Consider the following 26,901-nt stretch of genomic DNA (forward strand, 5'->3'; position numbering starts at 1 on the left):
CAAGAATCTGTAGCATTGGAAAAAAAGCTGAAGGTGGATATTACTATCTTAGACTTATCAGTAAGGCAAATGCCTACAAAACAATTTAAAGAAGATAGCTGTTCATTCCTAATTATGCAAATAGAATTACTTACCTAGGCTGCTGCCAGTTTATTAAAATTTCTTGAAAGAGTTATAATTTGACCCTGATCTTCATGATTTAAAATTATGGCCAATGTGTTTTCTGAAGTTCCTTATGGCGTTCAGAGAGAAAGAAAGAGAGGGAGAGAGAGAGAGGGAGGGAAATACCATGACTTGCTTCAAAGCTTTGTTCATCTCTACCCAGTTATGGAACTGACAGGGGTAAAGTTATATAGGTTGTTACTTATATATAAGTTGTTGTCTTTTCTTAAATAAACTGGTTCAATTTTGCAGCTTCTTTTAAATTATAGCATGGCAATTGACTTATCTGAGTTTAGAATTGCCCCTAGATCAGAAAATCTGTTTCTTTTCTCTCCTGCCTTTGACATGTGCTCTGTGTGACCTGTAAAACTTTGGCTTGTGCAGTGCTCATATCAGATGGCCCTGTTGTCGGAAGGAAAGCAGAAAACACGCTCTGTGGCATCCAGGTCTGTGACTTCTGCAAGAGCAAAAATCCCTGGAAGTGCCCCTTGAGCTGCTTGGCAATTTCTGTATGGGAGCAATGTGGGGCAGCAGCCAATTATGCTCTTGTTGAACAATCTGGATTTTGCTTCTTGCTCTGAAGCCCTAGGAGTGCAGAGAGAAGTATCAAAGGAAACGCCCTCTAACTCAGTGCCTGACACATGAAAGGCTGGGCAGTCTGCTGAAAGGCACTGAGTGTCCTTGTTTCCTGAAATGGTGCCTGTGTCAAGACCTTGAATCAGCCAGAGTTTTGAGGTGGATGTGCCTGTATCTTCTCCTCATAATTAGATGCCTCAAGAGATTAAAAGTTTTTCTGAACTTAAGAAAGAATTCCCCATGTTTCATTAACTATGTTCCATGAATATATCAGGAGAAGATAACTTTTTATTATTTTTATTTTTTTAAGCAAAGAAAGCTCAAAGCAACTAGGTAAGACTGAGCAGAAATTTATAGGTCCATAAACAACTCTCCTCCTGCCTCCCATGTCCTCTATTCCAGCCATCTCAATGACTGAGTAGCAGAAAACTCAGTTTGGTCCCCTCTGGGTGTAAAGAAATTATTCTGTCCATCACCTCTGAGGCGTGTCTGGCTTTTCCACAGTACAGTTGTTCCAGACCGCATATCATTAGGTCTTTCAAAGCTTCTCTGTTTGAACAGGATCCCTGAGGATGCAGCAACCTCCTCTCCTTGAAGGTGGCTCTACCTGTCCTATTCACTATTTTACACACATAGCATGTGATACAAATCAGAAACACACAAAACCAATGAGTAAAGTGTCCAGTATCACCTATTACAGTGCCATGCTTTCAGGAAGGGTATAATTCCATATACCTTATGCAGAAACTTAACACATAGCAAATGGAAATAAAAGAACCAGAAATGCTATTTTCCCTACTTTCTGCAAAGATGTATGTTCTTCACCGTGAATATTCACTGAGCAGTGGTGATATGCTCGGTGGATACGGAATTTGCTAGCTCCCTCCAGGATTTCTCCAACCTGTTTGTAAGGTAAGCATTTGTCTGCCAGTATGATGAAGTCAGCCTGCAAGCAGCCAGCAAGCTTTATCTTGCTATGGGGCAACAGACTTCAACAGCTCTTGAGAGAGTGGCATCGGAGTGACATGAAAACCATTTCCCTCACTTGTGCTGCAGTGCTTTGAACCTCCAGGGCTGACGGCAGCCTTTCTGAGAGGTGTCTGAATGATCCTGCATATAGCTCTCCTTCTGTACTCTAGGCTGCTTCAGTCACTACTACTGAGGGTGTTGTGGGCACTTCCAGTGCTCAGCTTTGTGCACCTCTGATTCTCTATTCCTCAGAGAGTGTCTGAATGCTTTAACTGTAGCTGCAGATAGTCCAGAACAAATGAACCTACTCTGGCATTAGAAAATGGATGAGGAGCAAAGAGGTTTTTATAGGAGCAAACATTGGATTTTAGGATAAACAATCAAATAACCTTTAGAAAAAAAAAAAAAAAAATCTGTTATGAAATTCCAGTACTTTGGCTCCAAACTAAGCTGCGAAGAGAAAATGGATGTGCCCCAAACACAAGAATGCCTGGCTAGAAGGCTTTTGCACAAATATTTTTCAGTGAGAAGTAATGATGTTCTTAGCTGTTGCCATATATATATATAAATATATATATATATAATTGCACTAGATTTCTAACTGTGATACATATTGTGGCTGAAAATGACTTCACTCAGCCTCACTGCATGATGGCAAAGTTCTGAACAAAGCTTATTACAGTTCTGGAGACAATCTAACATTACAGTATGATTCAGAAAGTACTTGGATTTATAGCTCAGGTGAAAATGAAATTCTATGAAAAACACAATAACTGCAAACGAAACACAACTCTTGCTTGGAAGCAAAGTCTCAGAATTTGGAGGCCTGAGTGTTACTATAAATCAACAGATTATTTTGTCTCTTGAATTGCTAAGGAGACAACTGCATTCTGAGTTGCAATGTTATCAAAAGATCTCCAGTAAGCTATTACAAATAATCAGGATCTGCAGCAGAAAGTGAGCATAAAAGGTGACATGGTCTCTTCTGAGGCTTGACAGGCTGCAGAGGTGGGTTGACAAGAACCTCATGAAGTCCAAGAAGAAGAACAGCAAAGTCTTGCACCTGGGCAGTAGCAACCCCAGGCACCAGCTGGAGGGCACCCAGATGGAAAGCAGCTCTGCAGAAAATGACCTGTGGGTCCTGGTGGACATCAAGTTGAACATGAGCCAACAACATAACCCTGCTGCTAAGAAGGCTAACAGTATTCTTGGCTGTATTAGGCAAAGTACATGTATTTCCAGCAGATCAAGAGAGGTGATCCTTTATCTTTACTCAGCACTGGTGAGACCACATTTGCAGGACTGCGTCCAGTTTTGGGCCCCTCAGTACAAGAGGAGATGGGGACATACTGGAAAAAGTCCAAATGGTCCAAATAGGGTCACCGAAATGACCAAGGGACAGGAGCACCTTTCCTATGAGGAGAGGCTGGGAGAGCTGGGACTGCTCAGCCTGGAGAAGAGGAGGCTCAGAGGGGTCTCATCCATGTCAATAAATACCCAAAGGGGGGGTTGCAAAGAAGACAAAGCCAGACTCTTTTCAGTGGAGCCCAGTGACAGGACAAGAGGCAATGGGCACAACGAGGTTCTGATCATCAGGAAGCACTTTTGTGGTGAGACACAAGTGTTCCCAGTGGTTCTAGAGCGACACTAAAGGGAACATGCAAGGATGGTTCCTGTGCTGTTTCTTCTTGCTCCTTCATTCCATGTGTGGTCTACACAACTGGATCAAAAATGTAATTCAGTTAACTGGAGGTAATTGGTCAGACACCTCAGACTGAAAAGGACAAGTAGATCTTCATTAGTAAAGTGAACTAAAGGATTACTAAATTCCAAAGAACATGAACAGGAAAAAAGGAAATTAAATACTTGTCAGGAGGTATTTCAAACCTGCTGTGTGGGCTGCTTCTACCACAAAACCTGGTGCAATATAAACCCTCAGTCCCAGCCTTTTTTTTCTGAAGATGTGGTGCAGGTTGCCTGGAACACCCCTGTCAGTCTGGAACTGGTTGGTCAGACCTACATTGTGAGTCAGATGGGTCATCCTTTGGAGGAGCCCATGAGACATGATCCGGTTAATATTTAGAAAAAAAAAAAATATTTAGAAAAAAAAAGTAAAAAAATTATTGTATGAAACTTGCTAAATGTTGCTGTCCAAGCCCAGTTATTTGAATTCCTTATTCTCTCCCTTAACTTGCCTTCTTTATCCCATTTTGTTTCTCTCTATTTATTAATATTCAGACCATCAATTTCTTTCTGCATTTTCACCTTTGCCGTATTCTATTATTCCCATTGTACATCTTCTTTCAATTCTGCATTTCCTAAAGTGCTTTACTGTACATGAAATATGACTCACTACCACTCACAATTGGAATTGGGTTGTTATCCCTCCTGAGCCTATGTTTTCTTCGATGTCACCTTTGGAATCTTTTTTAAGGAGACTTATTTTAATTTAGAATTCTTTTTTCTTTAAAAAAAAAAAAAAAAAAAAAAAAAGTGCATTATTTGATGGACTTTATATACAGATTGTTTTGTTGCACCATTATTATTAGTTACATCTTGCTTCAACTATCCACACACACACACAAATGATTTTTTTTCTCCCTCCCAGTTAAATCAGATGAAAGTAGCAATGCAGAATACCAAGCCAGAAGAATCATTAAGAATGATATGTGGCTCAGGAGCAGTAACTAATCAAGTGATACTCAAGAAAGAAGCATATGTAGATACTGAGTAATGTGATGTAATGAACCATCCTATTCTCAGTTGTTTTACTCAGAGGTATTTAGAGTTAGTAAGCCAATTTTCTCTAACTAAAGGTTTTGTTTAATTTACCCATCTCTAATCTAGAGAGACTGATGGTCACAAAAATCAACCCTATTCACAAAAATAAACAAATGTCTTTTTCCACCAGATTAAAATGCTCAAAGTCCTAAGAAATACAGACTTTAGGAGTAGAATCTTAGGGAAGAATTAGAAAAATCAACTCTCTTCAGCAAAGACCGTGAGTTAAAGCAAAAAGGCATATTGCCCTAGGCATCCTTTTCCTAATTTTAGGTATTTGTTGTTTTGTTCAATGAATTGGATAACTTTTAATGATTCACTTAGTTGTGACTATAATAGGATATACAACATAGAGAGGATTTGTAGAATGTTCTGCATTCACCTAAGCATCAGCCCAGTTTTACTGATATCAAATTATATATATATATATATACCTAAAAATGTATGTATAGGTGCAAATGTTCTTGGTATTGATCACAGCAGCTACACTGCTGCCCACTAGTTTTGTGGTTCTTACCTGGTTGATGTGAAAGGAAGGGATTTGTTCCTATTGCTACAAAAATAATATTGTGAGTATTATTTGATAACAGTCAGGCACTGAGTCAGTTAACTCTTCAAAGGTCAAAGAATAATGGAATTTAGTGCAATTCTACCTAACTGGGTGGCAGATGTAATGACTGCATCCAGAATGGATGTGGCTGAGCTGAGTGATGATTACTTTTCACTCAGGATGACTTAGACAGCTTGGGATCTACAGAGGAAACAGAAAGGGTTTTCTGAACCTAATGCTCTGTTTGAAAAAAATAAAAAAATAAAAAAAAAAAAAAAAAAAATCAGAAAACTGTAATCACAGCAGAGAGTCTGGCATTCAAAAAGTAGGCATTTTGGCTGTATTCAGGTACATACCACATTGGCTTCTTATTTCAACTGGATCAGAAATATAAATTCTCCTTTGGTAAGTATCAGTATTTTACTCTGTTAATGAATTTAATGACATTGTTTCAAAATCCTGCCAGCAGCTCTTGCCAGCAATCATGCAATCATGGTTTTGTGGCTCCACTTTAATCTTCCTCAATTTTTTTCCTTGGTGATTGTTTTTATCCATGATTTTATGCACTGAGGAATTTACCACTTACAGTCCAAGTAGACAAGTGAGCATTTAATGACATTAGAGAAATATTATCTATATTACACTAGGAAGGAAGGCTCAGAAACTTTTATTGTAAATGATACCTGAGACATTGTCATGTATCTGCAAAGGCTGCCCTTATGCATATTTGCCCATGTCTTAAAGCAGCCACACATAATTCTCAATTTGCACTGATCCAGCTGGGTATGGGGGTGTTTCTGAGTGATAAATGTCTTTCAATTACTTAGAAATGAGAAGCTGCTTCTTTGTAGCAGGGACATCAATCCTTATTTGTCACCTTCATAAACTGATCACCACTGCTCTGCTGATCTGTTGATTAGTTTCTTTAATCCATACAAGAGAAATGTCACAAACACTGGTATTTTATTTCTTCCAAAATGAGATTGCTTTTATGACTTTCCTTATTCACAAACCAAATCTGAAGGATTAATTGATGGGGAACTGAAATGTTGTAGCAACCTGTGGGTAGTTCACAGTTGCAGAGTCCTAGTTTTTTGGTGAGGGCAGAAGGACTGTTTTTCCTTTTGACCGTAGAAAGCTTTATTTGAAATCTGGTTGCTTTTGAAGGAAAAAGAAGACAGTCAAATGGCTGTGAGTTCTTATTCAATACTGATTTCTTGAAGACCGAAGAAGACAAAATGAGATCAAGGAAAAGAACAGAGATGTGTGGAATATATATGGAGAGAGCTTATGCTTGGTGGTCTGATTCTGAGGGTACGATTTCAATATGAGTGTCACTTCATTCCCAGTAGGAGCGACCATCTAGTCCCTGCATTATCACGGCTTAATAAAACCACTGGGTTTGCTCCTACCTCTGTGAGAGCAGATTTAAGAAAAGGGAAAAAAAAATGCTGGGCAACAGCAGCTGGGAGAGCAAGGAGTGAGAAGCAGCCCTGCAGCCCCCCAGGTCAGTGCAGCAGGAGGGCAGGAGGTGCTCCAGGCAGGCAGCAGCAGTTCCCCTGCAGCCTGTGCAGGGAGAGGCCCCTGGTGGAGCAGGCTGTCCCCCTGCAGCCCATGGGTCCCACATGGAGCAGATCTCCACGCTGCAGCCCCCCATGGGTGGAGGAGCCCCCGGTGGAGCAGGTGGATGTGGCCTGGAGGAGGCTGCGGCCCATGGAGAGCCCCTGCAGGAGCAGGCCCCGGGCCGGAGCTGCAGCCCGTGGAGAGGAGCCCCCGCAAGAACAGGGGGCATGGGGGGAGCTGCTGCCCACCCGTGGGGGACCCGTGCTGGAGCAGTTTGCTCCTGGGGGATGGATGGATGGACCCCGTGGTACAGAGCCATGTGGGAGCAGTGCTTGAAGAGCTTCTGCCTGTGGGCAGCCCCCCAGACTCAGTTGGGGAAGGACCCCAGGGGGAGCAGGGGCAGGGAGGGACCATGAAGGAGCAGTGGAGACAAAGTCTCAGGGACTGACCGCAACCCCCATTCCCCATTCTCCCGCGCTGCTCAAGCGGGAGGTAGAAGAGGTTGTATGGGGGTAAGATGTTTATAGTTTACTTTTGGTTATCACTGCTCTAGTCTGTTATCAGTAGGCAATAAATTACATTAATCTCCCTATGCAGAATGTGTTTTGCCCGTGATGATAACTGTTGAGCGATCTCCCTGTCCTTATCTCAACCCTTGAGCCCATTTAATCATATTTTATCCCCTTTTCCTTTGAGAATGGGGAGTGAGAGAGCAGTTGTGGCAGAGCTCAGGTGCCTCACTGAGTAAACCCACCACAGAAATACAAGGCAACTACACCATATGATCACAGAAAATGACACATGATGAATATGCCAATACTTCAAATGCCCTTAGGAAGGAAAAACAAACAGTCTTCTGGCTTCACCAGCCTGATAACTGATTCTGTATTTATGGGATTACATTTTTTAGCGGTGTAAATATGCTGTTTGAGAAGAAAGATCATAAAATACGTACAGACACGGCTCATGCTTAAAAGATATATATATATGATATATAAAAGATAATATATATATATAAAATATATATATATATATATGTATGTATATGTATTTGCTTCTCTAGAATAGCTTTCCTTTACCTGGTACACCTGTTTATTTTTTTTTTTTGTAATATATCATACAGAGTAGAGTTACACATTTTAAAGAAATAGTGGTCTCCAGTGTGAAGTAACTTTTCTGTGCTCACTTTATCACTTGCTGCTGATACAGTGCACTATAACACAGTCCTGTGTCATCAGAATCAGGTCTCAACCATGTGTTGCAGAGGTTCACAAAGTGTTGGGTACTTATGGTTTCTCAGCAGCCAGTTTCACTCTGACTAAATGCGGGGAGTATCTTGTTCTCCCTCTTCCAGGGGAGTAGGATTGAACTAGTACAGTGGTGTCAGTCAGCACTTCCAAATACTTACTGCAGCATTTTGGGATGGTTAGCGACACTAAAATCACTATTAGCCATATTACTGAATTTTGTTACATACCTCCTCTGTCTCCTGCCCAGCATCCTTGTAAACACCTTAACTCCCTTACCATCTTCAAAGAATATAAGAAGATACTCTTCATCTATGAAGGAAAAACAAATCATAAGTGTTTTCCATACTTTTTCTAGCTTGAATACAGTCAGCATCAGTGGTGGGTGGGAGACCTCGCATCTCATGACTTGGCATAACCCACGATACAAATAGAGCAAAAAATATATATATAAAAAATCGGATGAATAGTTAATTCACTAAAAAGAGGCATTTCTGGGTGACTGGAACAACTTGTGAATACCTGATGATTTGGTGGATAGTTTCAAATGGAATCCAAATAATGGAGGGAGGTTAGGATAGTTTTTTTCAGCATTTTTAAATTAAATATTTCTTCCTTGTTTATTATTTTGTTTTGAAAATGTTCTACATTTCATTAAAAATGGAAGACAAAACATATGTTTCTGGGGAAAGAAATAAACAAGATATTTTAGTCAAATTAAAAAAGTTGTTTTATTAAAATAAGTGGGAAAAGTGTGTTTTACATTTACCAGTTATTGCTGTTTTTCCATTCGTCCAACAAGCCAACCAAACCAGTTATGTGAGCATAAAATAAACATTTTACTTTGAAGATAGTAGCTAGGCTCTGCAGTGGAACATCTGGGACTTGATTTTAACCCCATTTAACCTGAAAAGGAAAGAAGGTCACCAGCTGGGCTAGTGTCTTCTCAACCTGCCTTGCAATGAAGTAAGTGAGTTGGTGAAGGACTATGCTGATGTGTAGCCATGGTAGGCAGATAAGCTCCATGGAGCTGCTCACTCACTCCCCTGCCCCAGTGGGATGAGGGGCAGAAATGGAAGGACAAAAATTAGAAAACTTGTGAGTTGAAGTAAAGACAGTTTAATAAGTAAAATTTAAATAATAATAAAAAAATAACAAAATGAAACAAAGGAAAAGCAAAATCAATTTTTTGTTTGTTTGGTTTTGTTTTTTAAAAATCAGCACAGGCACATACAACTTCCACAGGACTCATTCACCAATGAACCATCTCCTGTTAAAATCAGGCCCATAGTACAAGTGTTTATTTTCCAGTAACAGAATAATAGGTCTGATAGATTAAACTTTTCCATTGCAAATCCTTAAGTGAAAGAATGTAAACAATAAAGTCTTGAAGATGCAAACAAACATTTGTCACAGTCTCAGTCTGGGAGATGACAGCTTCTGTTATCGTTCCATCCTTTTCCATCCTTTACACTGAACTTCTGGAGCCTGACAATATTCCTTTCTGCAGTAAACCTTGTCATTACTTTGGTTATTGATTACTGTGTTGTAGTGGGTGCACTATAAACATCACAAAAATGCTCTCATCCTTTCCCTGTCTGTTCTCACCTTCTTCCAGACTTATTTATTTATTTACTTATTTATTATGACTGAGAAGGGGCCAAGCATCTTCTGCAGCTTGGTTACTCACTCCCAAGCCCAAGCAAAGCCCCAGCTCCTAACCCAAGGTATTTGCTGGGTTGGGGCCAAAGACTGAGCAACTCAAGGCAAGAAAAGCTGACCTGGTTTCTCCTTTTCTCCAACCAAATGGTTGTTGCACAGAGAAAATAAAACATATTAAACCAGATTATTTTGGAGGACTATATTTAGAGGACTATATTTAGAGGACTTTTTCTAGATTCCAGGGATGCTTGTGTGAAAGAGTGAGATCTCAGTGGTTAGGACTGATAATGATCTGCCCTCTTACTGTCCTGCAAAAACATTGCCCTTCGCAAACATGTCCCAGAGCCATCTGTGATGGGCAGTTGTTTTACTTGTCTTACTTGAATGCTTCGTGAAGGTTTTCTCACCAGTAGGTCAATCCTATTGATTTTAAAGTTGATGCTGTCAGACTTTCTCTCTCTCTCTCTCTTTGTTTTTTTTTTTTTTTTAATTTTTTATTTTTATTTTCATTGCAACAACAGAATAATATAAAATGCCTGAAAGTTTAGGTCTGGAAAAGTAATTTACATTTTCTTAGTTTAGGACTGGAAAAGTAATTTGCATTTTCTTATATGAATTTATGGCAGTGAAACGCTTGGGTGAAAAGAGAGATCCAGAATAATGGTGAAACAAAAAGAAGTCACAGATAACATCTTCATCATTCAGAAAATTTTCTGTCTGGAAAATTCAGTGAAACTAGGGCGGGTGCTTCCAGATTCAAATATGTAAAGCTGATATGAATGAAAGATCTATCACTTTCTTTATGAATTTAGATTTTATGATAACAAAAATCCATGTAAGTGCTTTGATTTAAAAACTAAAATGAAATTTAATGCAACAATTCCTAGTACTGGAAGGCAATTTTACTTAACTTTGATTTCAGTTTTGATTTAAAATATTACTTCTATTTCTATATGTCCAATCTAAAAACTTCTTTGACTTTTTTTCCCTAAGGGATTTTTGACAGCATAAGAGACATTTATTTCCAAATTGTACATTTCCCAGTAGCTGAAAATTTGCTTCTTCAAAAATTCTTGCCTAGAATGTAGCATTGTACAAAACAGAGGGTGGAGAGTTTGAGCTTCATATCTCATTTCAAAGTTTTTTTGTTTTTTTTTTTTGTTTGTTTTTTGAGATCAGCCAAAATAAGTGAATATATGGATTGTATCACATTCTGAGATCTTTACACTGCTTATTGAAATCATTTTCACAAAGTAAAACACTGGGAGAGAATTGAAGTGTCTTTATTCCCATTTTACACCTTTTAGACTGGATCAGAGACTTAAAGCAGTTGTCTCAAGAGGTTTGTACTGTAACAGAAATAGAGCTGGCCTTAAAACATTTACAGAGTTTCTGAATAATTGATATAATTTATGGTTTTATTAGTGGGAACCATTAAATACCACCGCCACCACCATGAAAAAAAAAAAAAAGCTGTTCAACACACAGTAAAAAACAAAGCAGCTATTTAAAGAAAGAAAAGGGCAACAACAAAAAATCTGAATGTGCTTTCTGAACATGATAATACAGAATGACAAAGAGTTTCCAAACAAATACTTCTACAAGCACTGCAAAGTAAATGGAGCCAGTGTACTATCAGAGTTACGGGCTTTTCAGAGAATGCTTGACAAGGTCTAGCTTTAAAAAAACAACCAGTACTACTTTTACATTTTATGCTTGGCAGCTTGATAATGTAAACTCTGAATTGGTAGTGTTACTGTACACCTTGTATTCTGTCCTGTAAGAGAAACTATGAGAAAGTTGGTAGACACTAAGGTAACAGTACATAGTACATAGGTTAGTGTGGGGTAACAAGACACCAGCTAACAACGACTCACTCACAAGCTTTATCTTACCATCACAGGCCTGTATCAAGCAGATATCTATACCCGAAATAGCCATCCAAAACTCCAGACTTGCTCAAAAATGAGAGACTGACATTTTTAGGGTACAGTTCTTTTGACTATGGTGTTGATGTCTATGCTTCACTTAGATGCATTTTGCTCCTCTCTCCCCCCCCCCCCCCCCTTTATAATTTCTTACCATTAGCTTAACAACAAACAAAAAAACCCATGTACATAACTTTTTAAACTTTTTTTTTTAGTTAGGGGCAAGGAACCTTCTCCAAGAACATGTACACATTAGTGACTATGTTTCAAAGAGCTTGGATGCAGTAGTTAAGGAAGCTGGAGATAAAGGAGATAAAGTATTGTTTGATGAGGTCGCTACTGAAGCAAGTGCTGTTAGCTTTTTGGTTGGGCAGACACATCAGTTTTCATGCTAGACTGCAATCTGGGAAAAGAAAAGAAAAAAAAAAAAAAAAAAAAAAAACAACAAAAAACCTGCTAACAGTGTGCTAACTCTTTTTGGGCTTGTTGGAAGAATCTGCCAAAGCAAGGATTGTGCTTATGTTCTCACAAAGTACTCAGTTTTGCAGACCCCAGCTCCTAAGAGTGCCTCATTCAGAAGAATTTTTAACTGAAAATTAGATGTGAAAAGTTTCCTGGATAGTGCAAAGGAGAAATAAGCATCTAGGAATGAGATACATCATAGAGCCTGCTGAGTGGAGAGTTTCCTGTGGAGATAAGTGGGAAATGCTGAGGAGCTTCTAGAAAAGGGCATTTCATTGACATGTGAGATACCACAGTGAGAATCTGAAGCATCTGGTAGGCAAGTGGTTATAGCATTCACCTGGAATGTGTAGATCAAATTCACAACCTTTCTGTGTTCATGTCCCTGAGGAAATTGTTCATCCACCTTGAAAGACTCTGTGATATGGCCCTCTCAATCACTGCATGTGTTTAGGACACAGACGGGATGAATTCATTCCACAGGTTATCATTTATATCATCTGGAAAGAGGAGACTGGTCCTGGTCCCCAAGCCAATGTATTTTTATGTGTTTTCATACAAAGTGGCACAGCTTCAGCAGGGATGGTTGGGAGGGGCTCACTTCAGAGCAGTCTGTGAACTGGTAGCTATGGCCCTTTTCCAATTGAAGGAAGATACAGACAAAAAGTCAGTTAAAGCAGAGGGAGACCCTGAAGTCCATAGATTTTTTACTTTGTGTATGCTTTGCAGCACATATCAAGTGCTGACCTAAAAGCTGTGCACCCACCTTAAACCTTCCCTGGAAACGTGTACCAGATGGGGACCTCCTAGTCTTGGTGTAAAAGACTTATGTAATTTTCCATGCATAGGGATGGATAGAAAAAAGTCTGGCTTCAGAAAATTGCATAGATTTTTAGATTTTTAGCAATGGAATTTTGTACATACCAGGGATAGTTATGCAGAAAAAAATGATATAAAGTGATTTGAAATGAGGGGTCAGATTTCACTTATTGTAGCACTTTTCCATATATTTATTTTGAGTGTGTTTTGGAAGCAATTGCTTTCTGTTTGTGCATTTAAATCTGTGCCATGGTGTGGCAATGACTAAACAATAAAACAAGCTGAGTACCTGCCAAGTATATTGTGATCCTCTGATCCCAGCACAGCAGCCTGGATCTAAAATAATCCAGCTGGCTCAGCAAGTGTGTGGATGCCATTTATGGCAGCATTGTGTCAGTGGCAGGAAGGTGAACTCAGAGTTTTCTTTATTATTTTGCCCTCACTGCTTTAAGCCCACCAGGACAGGATTTGCACAGTCAGAAATGTTGATTCTTGTGACTTCAGCTCCCTGCATTGTGCTGTCTCTGGCAGCACAGTCCAGCTGTTTATGCATGTCTAATATGTCTCCTAAGGGCATTTGTAAAGCAAAACAAGCTGCCCCTTCGAGGAAGGTAGCAAACAACCTAAACCCAACTGCATTTTACAGAAATTACAGTGACTTGATTCCTACTGCGCTTCAGCCTGTGGCACAGAGTGTCTGGGACGTTGCGGAGTTTTCACTGGGTTTCACAGCTGCTCAGTGAAGATGTCACCTGCAAGATTTTTCAGTCTGTGAGAGAGAAATGCATACCTGTGGTATATCTAACCAAAAGGCACAGATTCACACTATCACTTTTGCCTGCTGAATGGTCCTCTTCCATCCCAGCCTGGTCATGCTGTACTGTGAACACTGAAGTGGGCACTGCAGTGTGGGGCTGAACTATAGCCTCAGTTGCAGAAATTTGTGTTCTCCTGATGCAGGTTGGATAACAATACTTGGCTCTTCCAAAAAGATCTTCTCAGTGTTCAGGATCTGCAAAATGGAGCTCTGTATCTTTTCTGCCATGCTTTAAATGCTAGTTCCTCCTCTTGTATTGCTCGCTGGAACACATAGTACAGTATATTCTCTTTTATGTTATCAAAAAATGTTCTATTGGCTTTGAAAAATAATGTCATTTAAGCACATGGTGAACAGGAGAAAAATAAACAGAGATAGGCATGCTTCCCTTTGTCTCAAAATGGTGGCCATGAGTGTAAGAGCCAGGACAATTTAAATAGCATGTGCAAAGTGTCTCAGGGTAAGAGGGAAGTCTCCTGAGGTGGAGATTAGGTCTACTAAACATTAGATTAGAATAGATGCACAATACATTCATTTCTGCTCTTTTTGTTGTTTTTTTTTTTTTTTTTTTTTTTGGTCTATTGCATGTCTTGACTGCATTGAATTGCTTAACCTGCAGGGTACTACTCTGACATTAAATGCCTGTTGATTATAATTTTTCAGAGTTTGGGTACAATCCATTTTTCTTAGCTTAATTCAGTTGTGTGTTGGATGCTTTTGGGTTTCTGAGACATCTCCAGAGGACCAGTTATCATGATACTGGAGATCTGTGCTGTCCTCGATTAGCAAATGGAGGCTAAATGCCTAAGATGATAGTGTGCAATGCTTTTAGTTAGACAACTGCATAAAGTCCCGTGCATCTATGCTAAGATCATGTAGTTCTAAGCTCCTATACACAGACACGAAGACAAAAAAAACACTGCTAGGGTGTTATTCATCTCATCCTAAAGCAGACATCTAAAACAGCTCAGATGTATTGCATCCTAGAAACGCGTATTCTTCGTTCCTTGATTTGTTTATATCAAAGGAGTTTAGGCAACCAGCTCACATATATATTGCAGACATTAAAAGTCAGATGATTATAATTCCACCCTAGTGTAATATCTGATAAACAGTAGAGACATCCTGCTGTTGCTTAATCATAAGATCTTTGCTTAAAAACTCTAAGACTACAAAGAAAGGCAGAGACCAAATACAGCTATGGAGGACAATGTACCTTTGATATGGATAGTGTGTACCTCATTAATTGGCTACTATTTGGCCTGCTGTGTGGGTAATATGATAAAAATCTTGTGACATTACTGTGCTTAGTACATCTGATCATATTGTGGACCTGTCAACTCAAATCAGAATAGGCTTTTCCTAGAAAAAAGGCATCCGGTATTTGCATATTTCTAATGGATAATGTCTGTGAAGATTTATTTTTACTTATAAACTTGTTGGATAAAGGTCAAGGCACTGTGATCTAATATTTAATATCACATGTATTAGTGAAGTCATACCAACCATTACGATACAGTACCCTAAGTTTACTTTTGGGTTATAGGCATCAAACATAGGCATTTAATCAATATGCTAATTGGTTGATAATAGAGAAAAAAAGGTAAAAAAATATAACCTTTCTAGGATTTTTTTTCAACAGGTGTTGTATTCATATTCATTCTGATAAACTGGGATTGTGAGTTTTAAACACAATTGTGTTTTGTTATACTTATCCCGATTCTTTTGCTCAAGGCTGTAGCTCATAATTTGTGTGTTCTTTGTGAAGACACTCGTCCATGAATAGATGGATTATTTTGTTATAAACCAACAAGGCAACAAACTCAACCCAACCAAACCAAATAATAATAATAAAAAACACCTAATCGAGCAACTGGAATTCACGCTGTGCAGAAATGTGTTTACTTTTTCATGTCAATACCTTCAGCTTATGAAGAAGTTTGAAACATAATATGCTATGCTCTTTTTCTTTCTAGGTCTCCTACGTAAAAGCTATCGACATCTGGATGGCCGTGTGCCTTCTCTTTGTCTTTGCTGCATTGCTAGAATATGCAGCAGTCAACTTTGTTTCACGGCAGCACAAGGAGTTTCTGAGGCTTCGAAGAAGGCAAAGGAGACAAAACAAGGTACAACTTGCCCTTTACTCAGGACAATTGCCTTTGCCCTGACAGTATTCTTGACATACAGGTTGATTTCTCACTTCAGTTGTTGCCCTTGCAGGAGAGTCTTATTCTAAAATTTCTTCTTGAGTGCTTTACGTATTGAGAAAGAGATGAAAATTGGCCAGTGTGGTTATTTGCAGTTCATGAAGATATCAATAAATGTCAATAGCCTGGTCACTGGTTCCAAGAATTTTATTCTCTTCTTGAAATTGCTGAAGCAGCTGCACCTTTATACATAAATTTATTAGCTATTCCAGTCTGGACTGGCATTATATTTTCTTCTAATTCCCAAATATTATGCTGATATGTGGCACTAACTAGCAGATAAGGAACAGTCGGAAGCAGTGACACAGATAGTGTACCAATATTATTTCTTTGATATCATCCAGATGTGCTGACATCAGCATGTGCTTGAGACCTATCTTTCCTGTTGATTTTTATGCTAAAATGGGAAATTATTTAGCATAGCCCACTGCAGGTGTGGGCACCAATGCTCAAAACCAGTAAAGTTGACCACCCAGAAAAAGGGAAGGGTTAGGATAATTTCCTTTCTATATTCTATCATTTCAAGTTTTTTACTGATATATATTTATTTTTTTTAAACAAAGAAATGCTTTTTGAGTATTATGATTATATCATTTAATACCAGCAACTGAAATGCAGAAGGGAGGCTTGTTCTTAACTTAGATGTCAGTCTAAAAATATTTTTAGGAAGTCTGTCAACTTTTCCTTTTTTTTTTTTTTTTTTTTTTTTTTTTCCTTTGGTAAATGAAAAGGCAAGAATATATATTAAACTGAATTTTAGTCCAGTTGTAATCATTCCCATCACTATAGCATCTTATCCTTCCTGTATCTGTGCCACTGTTATCTTAGTATCAGTAGAAATTCTTAGGTTTGCTGCTTCACATGAACATTTGCTAGGCAAAGTAAATATTCACTTAAGCTGTGCAAGTGTTTCAAGCTACAGATAATGGTTCCCTTATAAGAGGGATGACAACAATGGCATAGGGCATTTGTGTTTTGACAGGTCTGTCTAATAATTGTTCATTAGCTAATGTAATATTTGATGGACACTCTGGGAAGCAATCCAGTGCTGTCCTCTGGTTTAATGCTATTGTCAGATGGTTTGAGATTCCTGTTAATATTAGATTACGGGAGAGAACAGAAATGCTTGCTCATTTGCAGGCACGCAAGCCAGAGGTACCACCACTGGAAACCTCTGTTTCCAAAAACTGCATAGCAGCAGCAGAAGCTGCTGAATTGGGTCTGTAATTTCAGTTTGGGATATGATGTCTTCATTAGTGGTAAAGTAGTTGGCAAGCAGCCACTACTGGTAACACTATGACAGTGACATCACTTGAAAATTATGAAGTTTTGGTCCAGGGCAGTCATCATTCATCTGCTATGGGAAGGATTATTTTAGTGGTTATTAAGAGAAAGATACTTAAGACCTAATCACCAGAAGATACCGCCTAATTCTATGCAAAATGGGCAATGCCATAATTAAATACTGTGAAATATTCTGTTGGAGTAAGAGACACATCCATTTGCACAGGCTGCTATCACTTTTCCTATGAATGTTTGCACAAATTTCAAAATAGAGAATAGTGATGCTGAGGCCATCTCTTTATGAGGCATCTTCTGTATCTCTTTACCTGAGCTTGTCTCTCACAATGTTCTCAGTTTATTTTGCTTTGAAAGTGGTTCATGTTGTTTTGCATGATGGTCTTCTCTAACAGAACCATTCTTCTCTTTGCGTGTTGTGTACGTATGTCGTTGTGTTGCCACTGTGCTGTTCTCATTTTTGCTGACAATCTGGGGACAGGCACAGACTATGACTGTTGGGAATGAAAGCGTCGAGTCCGTGAGGCGCATGAATGGCTTGCGGAGTAAAGAGTCATCAGCATATGGGACAGTGAATCAGATCGGCAATTCAAGTTTGAGGGTAAAACCGTAGTGAGAAAGAGAAAGCAACAGAGAGGTTTTGTATGCACAGTGATGTCATAAATCAACGGAATGGATGATTTTCATGGCATCACTAGTAACCTCTGGTATTCTCTTTGCTAAATGTCCCCACAAGATATTCAGTACTGTCCCCAGCATGAACAGCAGTTTCATGTTGCACGTTCTTGTGGCCCTTCCTTATGCTTGCTTTTCTTCCATGGTTGGGTTGTGCAATTCCCTTTCCAAACCTAAGCAAAGTGCATGTATATTCTGAAGGCTTACCCTGTTTAACCTGGGGGGAAGAGGAGCTGTGGGGTGGGGATGGCCGGGGGAGGGAGGGAGACCATGAAGCAGGAGCATAAGGAATGCCTTGAGACAGAAAACCCCACACTGTGTCATCTTTCAGATGAGTACAGTCCAACCAAACTAGGTATGTATAATGAAATACATTTTTACTGGTGTGGTATTTATTCCTGGCCTGTATGACTGCACTGTTCCTTCTCATCTTGTCCTAAACCTTGTTTAGCGGAGTATGAATAGCTGTGAACCAAAAAATGTATTTCATTGGTTTCTTTTTACTTGCTTGGAGAAGAGCCATGGGGCTGAAATCTTTTACACAGTGTGATGTGTAGCAGATCTGAAGCAATACAATACCAGCTGATAGATCCAGATTACGGGTGAGTTGTGGAAGTAATAAAATCAGTGATGGAGAGAGAAACGAGTTTAGTGTGCAGCTCACTGGTTGCTACTGGTTCATTCGTTTAAATAAAATGGGTCTGGAATTTAAATCTTTCAGGACCTGGTTTTCCGAAACAACAACAATAACAAAAAATCATTGCCTGAAGAGCTTTTAAGCTGTAATGGGCCTTACTTTGATCAAGGTCCGTAAAGTCATTTGATTATAAGATTCATATGATTTCAGTGGATTTTGTACACTGTAAAGGGAATTGCTGGCCTTCCAAATCAAAATGAAAAACATTGCTCCTGTTACACAGCAAAATTAGGATAGAGGGCTTGCAAAGTAATAAATTGTTATCTTAAAGAGCTACAGTATCAAACAATAGGAGAAAGACTTCATTTCTGCATTTTTTCTACTGTAGAAATAGTCATACTTACACACATACAGGAATGAATACAAAAATAATTTTTTTAGTGTCTCCTAGAAGATATAATCAGTATTACTGTGCTGCCAGTTGAAAGCTGGTGTCATACATCTACAAAAACAGTCCAAGTAAGTAGTTGGTGCTGTATATTTTATCAGTCAGTTAGTACAAGTAGCCCAGCTAAGGTTCATGTAAGACAAAGATACCCTCTGCCTAAGGGAAGCTTGAAGAAATCTCTCTCTCTCTCTCTCTCTCTTTTTTTTTTTTTTTTTTTATATATATATATATATATATATATATACATGCATATATATATTTTTTAATATTGGTGTTATATTTACATCCATGACTGTACAAATAGGGACTATATATCTCTTATTTTATTATCTTATTTATTTATTTATTTATTTATTTATTTATTTTTGCTGTAAATCCCTAAGAGCTGGAGCTGTATTGGAGTTGGTTTCCCCTAGAGAACTCCCAACACAGAGGTGTTTTGCTCTAGCAGGGTGAACATAGGAATACATCAAGATGGAGGTTTCAGGAGCAGTGCTGCCATAGGTGCAGCTCAGTACTTTTCTGCTCAAGAAAAGGACACTTATGTGCATAGGGGAACATAGCCTGTGGTGCCACAAGAAGCCCCACAAGCAGGGAGTTTGGCTTGCTTAGTTATTGCTCGCTGAACTAAGGGCTTATGGTGAATGCAAACATAAAACTCACAGGCAAGTGACTGTGACATAGTCAAGAAGAGAGAGTGGAAAAGAAGGGTGATTGAATATTTATACTGCATCATCCAGTGCTAATTTGAAAAAATAAGGACCAAGCCATGCCTGAGCAAGATTCCTGGGTTAAGCAATGAGATCTGAAAAACAAGACTGTTCACAGTTTTGTAAGCCTACACCTCTATCACTGCTTTTGTTATTGCTACTTCTGTGTCTTGTTCCTCTTAGTGTTGCAACCCTCAGAGCACTGCACAAAAGCACAACAAACCTGAGCCTGTCAAATCTCTGAAACCAGAAGTCAGGCTGGTTAATGTTTCTCTAGGAAAGCTTAGGCTGCATTGTTGGTGTACAAGAAATTGTATTTACAGCTGAACCACTCTTCTGTCACTGCATTAGAAAAGATTGCACTATCAGGACCAGTTGCCACCTTCCATACAGAATAAAACCCTATGTCCTCAGCTACTCAGACCTGCAACTTGTCTGTGCCCCCCCGTGCAGTTTCTGTTGGAGGAAATATTCAATGTTTATCCTAAAGATTTGTGTAGTCTTCCTGCTCACAGTGAAAAACATCCAAGAGTAATTATATTTCACTGATGAGAGAAATGGCTTTTATTTAATGTATATGATACCACTTTTTGTATATATAGTGTAGAGGCTACAGAAGCCATGAGTCTGATGGCACTGAAGATCTAGTACAGTTTCATTACATTAGAATCTAAATTTTATTAGTGCCAGATCAACTGAAATAAAACAACTTATTTTTAAAATATGATTTGTAATAATCGAACAAGATTTGCTTATTTTCCAAAATGATGTGTTTCCAGGAAAGCAGAACTCTGTTTACATGGACTCAATCATCCCTTTTTGAAAACTGCAATTATTATGTTATATGTTCAGTAGTAAAAATGAGTCACAGCACACTAGTATTCATACCAGCATCTCAGAGATGACTTCCTAAATTATTCCGTGGCCAAGAGTAGGGGTTAAGTCTGGGACTGTTAGTGTTAAAATCAATACTTTGTAGCTCGAGCAAAAAACTGTGCAGCTGGAGGCTGTGACAGACTTTAATCCCATGTGCAGGGAACACAGAGCAATACAAATAACAGTGCTGCATCCAGCAGGGCTCAGATGCATGCAGATTAGCAGAGGGAGGCACAAATGGTGTTTTCGAATGACAGAGCTGGGACTGAGACTCAGTGGTTACAGCAGCAAAGGATAACTCCGCTAAGCAGAGGTGGCAGCAGCTGGCCAAGTGGTCCAGAGAACGACTGATCTCTGGATGGAGCTGCCGGTGGGCAGGCAGGTACCCTGAACAAAACCATTGCAACTGTCAAGGTGATCAAATGTTTCCATCTTCAAAAGGGAGAAGCACGCACTGAGCAGTAAAGACCTTCTCTGCCGTTTTAATCCTATCAAAATCCCTCCACCAGACCCCCAGTAAATTTTCTGAGCTCTCCTAGACTTGCCAGTCAAAAAAATCACTGCCTTTATCCTGAATTTGCCTTTAAAGCACTTGTTACTACTGTCCCCAATGGAAATTTTTGTCCACTAGCATCTGTGCATACAGCACTCGGTGGGATAACGTGCAGGGTTTGCGTTATGTAAGATGCCGCATCATGTGAATAATGGAAGTGCTCAAGGAAAGCCCTCTTTGCTGTGCTATTTTTGGTACTCACAGAGCAAGCTCTAGCACATGAGCTTCATTGTGAAAAATAGGAATCAGAGTCTGAATGGCTTTTTCTCTCTCTGACATCTTGCTTACTTAGCGGATTAAAGAGTGGGTAGCTCCTGCTGTAGATAAACACGCTCAAGATATTGTGGTTATTTTCCTTCTCCAGGGCAATTGCATTAGCACTTTAATGTAATTGTGCAGAAAAAATCTAGCAGAAGATAAATACACCAAAATGATCATTATCTTGAAGTAGCAGTCCCATATACAACCACACAGAACCAGTTAAGCAATAGGTACAATACATTCCAACACGTTGCTCTTTCCCCTTGCAACTTCATCTGAATGTCCTTGTTTATCTTTGTGAGCATGAATAGACTAGCATTGGCCCTAGTTAACATCAAAGTATCTTTATTATTTATTAAATAGGCTTACTGTAGTGAGTTTAAACATTTAAACAAAAGTATTGTTTCAAACTAGAAAAATATCTTTACAGAAATTCTTAGTCTAGCTCTAGACAGAAGCCTGAAGAGTGACAAGAGTCCTAAAAGACAGAGTAACCTGTAGGAAACAAAGATGTTCAGCCAAGGGAGGGTGGTATACAAGCAATGGGTCAAAAAAATTTAGTAAGACAAATGTGTTCAGAAGATTTTCCAGTAAAAAGCAAGCATAGACAAAGAGACAGTGGAAGAGGGATTGTTATTATTGTTATTTTTAATAAGGGGCTGTTTACAAGTGTTGTGAAAAATGATATTAAAGTTTTTGTTGCAATATTGTAAGAAAGAAGCTAGGAAAACAAAATAAGTGAATATCTGTGATTAATGTGTGTTATAGCTTCAAACACTATTCAATGATGGATTTTTTTTATATACTTCATTTGAAACTCAGAAACAGAAGAGAAAAAGGACAGTTATATTTCCAAAGAGAGAACTCTGAAACCCAAATAATAATAAAAAAGGACACATTAACCATTCTGTAACTAAAGGCAGACTAATTTATGGAATACATAACACGAGTTTCTGAGAAACACCTCCAGGTATCAAGTCACAAATATCTAAGCATTTACAAAATATGGTAGAGTTCATATATACAAGCCGAGCTATTGTGACCAAGTATCAGAGTAGAGACAGAGCCAAGTGGACAAAATCAGGAGAACAAAATCCATAGTTCTATGAAAAATATAAGGGAAAAGGAGGAGTGGAAAAAAAAATGCCTAGCATAGAGGTATAAAATCCAGAGAAGTAGAGAACTGATAGGAAGCTGATAAGACTGCAAAATGGCAAGTTATTAATATTCACTGAAATGAGCAGAAAGGTGCAACATGGAGCACCCTGTGGGAGAAGGGGCTGAAGGGACCAGGCTCTGCTCCAAAACACCAGCCAGGACACAATGCAGAATAATGAATCACATTGGCCAGCTTGCAAGTACCCTAGCACATTAATCCTTAGCACTAAGTAAGATATGAACAGGATGTAAGTGTCACAGAACGTAGAAGCGTAAAGGGGCTGTGGAACAATAAAACAATATTTCAGATCTAGAGCTATGAAACAGCAGTATGCTGTGCCACCTGGGAAAGGTAGGACTGGAAAAGCCTGAAGGTGTACCTGATAGAGTTTTTTTGTTTGCTCGGTAGTGTTACTCTTGCTTTAGAAGCTCTGAGTCCTCTCTTGTACCTACCCAGCATGCAGTGGCTAAAAAGATCAGCTCTGAACCGACAAGCCTTGAGGACTGAAGTTTGCACTTCACTTGAGTGAGTTTGTCTTGGTAGTTACTCATGAACAGCAGGAAATACACCAGAAATGAACTCTGCAGTTTTCCAGCTCGTGAAAGGTACTCTCCAGCTGGGTGCAAATGTCTCATTTTTTATTATACCTAGGGGAGAGTGCAAACTGAAAATAGGGCAGAGAAAGCTAAAAAGAGCCAGGAAACAGTGTTCTTATTTTTAATGCTTTAAAGCACACCAAAAAAAATATCTTTTCAAGAACCACCTGACACAGGCATAAACTTGTGTTTTCCAGATTATTTTAGAAAAGGTGGTTCTTTCATTGGCTGCATTCTGACCTATCTTATTTAATAAAAAATCCAGTGGAAAAAAAATGTTGAATACACACTTCATGATCAAAAATGAAGAAGGAAGGCTTCAGGAGGAGTACACTTAACCTAAATTGTCCCTGCCCAAGTGTCCAAAAAAAGAATGAAAATACATTGCAGTCTCAAGACTTTGGCTTAGGCTGCACAAGGTGTCAAGGAAAAAAAAACTTTGTCCCATGTTAGCTCCTTTGTTTATCCCATTGTAGATACCTTATCTTTACTCTTTTCCTGCCCAGAATCAGGATCCAACAAGGCCCTGATCTCAGGGTTTCTCAGGTGAGAAATGGAAGGTGAGAAATGGAAGGTGAAGACACCTGGGAGGAGGACAGTTTCTGATCCTTTGTCAATCACAACACTTCTTATCAGTTCTGAGTTCTGTCCTAAGCTTCATAGCCAACAGACAAGTATTTCAGCATGAATAAGCACAAACTAGTGTTTCTGCAAGAGAATGAAAGTGTGACACTGTTATAGCCAAGCATAATACAGGCTAAGAATATCAGCATTGCTATATCAGTGTATTTCTACCCAGATTTGCAACTGTGCTTGCTTTACCCATCTCCAGAGGATAGCACACCAGTTGTATCAAATTACATGGTAAATTGGTGAGATGGGCAAGTGTTCAGTAAGATCCATGAAATGCACATTTACATCTGACCCAATTAATCCCGTTCTCCACAGGGGATGGAAGCTGTTATTTGAATGTAATTAATTGTGAAGCATTCTGTAATGATGTTGTCCAAATGACATTGTGCAAAACCAAATTGTATTAACTAGACTTTTGAAACCTCATGGTGTCTCAAGGTCTGAAAAACTTCATGGGTTCCAGTAAAATCCAGTTTTCATAGGACTTTTAAAAAAGCGGTGTTGAAGTAATTTCTTTCTTTCTCTCATTAATTTTTCCCCCCCAAAGGGAAAACAGCACTGTTTTGTATTTCTTTTTCACATTACTAATCATTGTTTATAGCAAACTGATTGGTCAGAGACTGATTCTTGACACCTTTAGTTTGATTTAATGATCAGAGATGTCTATTTCACCTGATCCACTTCTAGAGAAAGATGTTAGTGTAAATATGGGTTTATTTTTTAATATTTTATTTATTATTTTTATTGGCAATAGCAAACTGGCAATTGGCGAGCTGGGAGTAGGTTGTAGGGAATGAGATTTTTTTTTGCTACAACAGGAGGAAGGGGCTAGGACGAGTTACACTGGGAGGAATAAACACCTTGAAGCTCCACACATTCTGAGTGCTTGCTACTGAGTCTTCCCAGAGTCCTCAGCCATTTCAAATTGGAAGCATCTGAAAACTTGCCAAGGCCAGCCACAGGTCACTTACCCACTTCCATTCTCTGTGACTGGGCTCTTCTCATGGCATCTCAGAGCTGGCACGGCCCTGGGTCTGCTTACCCAACACTTCTGTACTCCAACAGGATCAGTGCCAAGAAGGACTGGTGGTGTTCTTACTATTGGTAAGCTCAGTTTCCAGTGGTTGATTGGGTGTTACTGGCAGAATAAGTATGCCAGAGTGTTTTTAGCTCTTGAATAAACAGATTGGAAAGGTCAGAAAACACTGCTGTGGTTTCCTAAACATGTGGACTAAGAGAAACCGAGAATCATGCCTGTAAATTTCTGCATCAAGCTTGTAACTTCTGCTTGAGGTGTTGTATAGCTCTTTGAATCATTAAACTTCTAACCCGTGTGTATAATTTCTCACACAGACACTGTGTGTGCATTTGTACACACACACATATAATCCACTTGCATACATGTAAGTGTAGGTTATTCTAGTGAGGTGCCAAAGTTTTGATTTCTCCATATTATGACAAGACTCTGAAGTGACAGGAAATCTTTATTTTGATGCCTCAGCTCACTTTCTTCAATTGGTTCTACACAAAGCTGTCTGAGGTGATTTTTTCTGCCAGTCATGTGGAAGTGCTCTGCTTAGGACCGACTCATTCATTTTTCTGTTAAGCCTTCCCAAACCTGCTGGTGGTGGAGACTTGCCTTCATGTGCTCTGCAATCTTCATCTGCCAAAAGAATAGCTAATTAAGAGTGGGGATCATAAACCCTGATCATTAAGGATTATCTGAGTTACACAAACACAAGCTCTTATATTCCATTATAGGAAAGCAAGTCGTACATTCCCTCTTCAGGATGCAGCCTCACATTGGTACCTGCATGGATCAGCCCTGATACTCTCCAGCACAAACTCTCCAAGAAGTGTACCTATCTGTTGTCTGTTAACCTATGTCAGCTTCCTTTTTCACTTCCATGGAGGTCTCACTCTTCTAATATGTTTTGTCTTGGTTGTCAAATTGATAGGCAAGGTCTGTGCAACAGATATTTCTGCAAAAACCAAGGTTCTAGCACATTCACAGTCTTGGTGCTTTGCAAAGCATTGTGTAAAATCAAACACTAAGTCTCCTTGTTTGCTCCATCTGCAGAATTATAGTTCTTTTTTCCTGTGCTGAGCATGGAAGGCAAGAGAAATTATAGAAAGTCTAATTGAGTGTGATGCCATTACAGGCTGATGAAATGAAGAAAACTTGTCCGTCACAACCAACAAAGCAGGTTGTTCTTTTACAACCTTTGGTACCTTCTGTACAGAAGACATACTGCTAGGTCTTAACACTATTTATTTTTTTTTTAATTGTAAGGTACCTAGTTAGATTAATTAGGATGTATTTGGGTGTTGCCATGTGTTTCATTGCATGTGCAGCATGGGTGCCAATACTACACAAATAGTTTGTCCAATCTGTGACAGGTTGATGACCTTGCCACCATCATAGGAATTCCCATGTGAAACTCAGGGGGACATTCTTGTGTTCACAGATATTTGCACCAGTGAGTGGGTACTCGAGTCTTCAGAAAATTACTTTGTGCTCTTGCTCATTAATCCTTCAGTCCTATCAATAGGCTATGTAGTTATTTCGTATAAACTTCCAGTGGCTCTCAGAAAAGACAATTACATTTCTTGTAAGTTTTGCAAGCTCTTGCCCCATCCTTTATAGAATGGCAGTGGCAAATTAGGCAGCTATTTAACTGCAGTTTGCTTATTAGGCCATAAAGTCAGCCAATATTCTAGCAGACAGGTCATTCTGCGGGCATTTGTGTGTGTAAGTGTTCATGTCTAAGGTGAAAAAGCAGAGGAGGCATAACATATTTTAGACATTATTCTCCCTACATTACCTTTTCATTGTGATTCCCAGAGAGGTCACCAGATCTCATTTGTGCTTGTCTACCTAGTAATTGTCAGTTTCCCCCAGGCCCTCACATACTGGCATGTCCTGCCATGCCTGGGCTTCAGGTTTTCTGAATTTATTAATTCTTGTTCTCTTTCTGCGCCTTTTATGTTTGGATATTATGCTTCTCACTCCAGGTGGCCTCACCAATATTTCTAGTAACGATTTGCCTAGGAAAACTAACAGGGATTAGTCATTTCTTGATTTTCATGCTGTCTTCAGAATTATTACTCTATATAGCTGCATTTTCTATTATTTTTTTTTTTAGTTACTTCACATTCTTGCCTACCAAGAGTTAGTTTAGTTGCTCTTCCAACCCAGTTTGCAAATAGGCTTTCTGCCTTTTCAGCATATTCAACATATTCTTCATTGTAGCATTTGTTTTCAGCTTAAACTTTCTACCTGGCAATAGTCAAGTCTCTCATCAGGGACA

At 39.1% G+C, this 26,901-nt stretch overlaps 1 protein-coding gene across 5 annotated transcripts in view; it reads left to right on the forward strand.

Moving 5' to 3' along the window:
- GLRA2 (glycine receptor alpha 2) overlaps positions 1 to 26,901 on the forward strand; it is a 129,518-nt gene that overhangs the window by 84,710 nt on the left and 17,907 nt on the right. For 3 of the 5 annotated variants that reach the window (XM_068683442.1, XM_068683446.1, XM_068683470.1), the window contains exons 8-9: positions 15,513 to 15,662; positions 17,524 to 17,643. In XM_068683442.1, coding sequence (XP_068539543.1) covers positions 15,513 to 15,662; positions 17,524 to 17,643 — 270 coding nt within the window. The remainder of the gene's footprint in view (positions 1 to 15,512; positions 15,663 to 17,523; positions 17,644 to 26,901) is intronic. The other 2 variants (XM_068683453.1, XM_068683460.1) reach the window with 1 other exon arrangement.

The sequence above is a fragment of the Anas acuta genome, chromosome 1 (genome assembly GCF_963932015.1).
Source record: "Anas acuta chromosome 1, bAnaAcu1.1, whole genome shotgun sequence".
NCBI classification, from domain to species: Eukaryota; Metazoa; Chordata; class Aves; order Anseriformes; family Anatidae; genus Anas; species Anas acuta.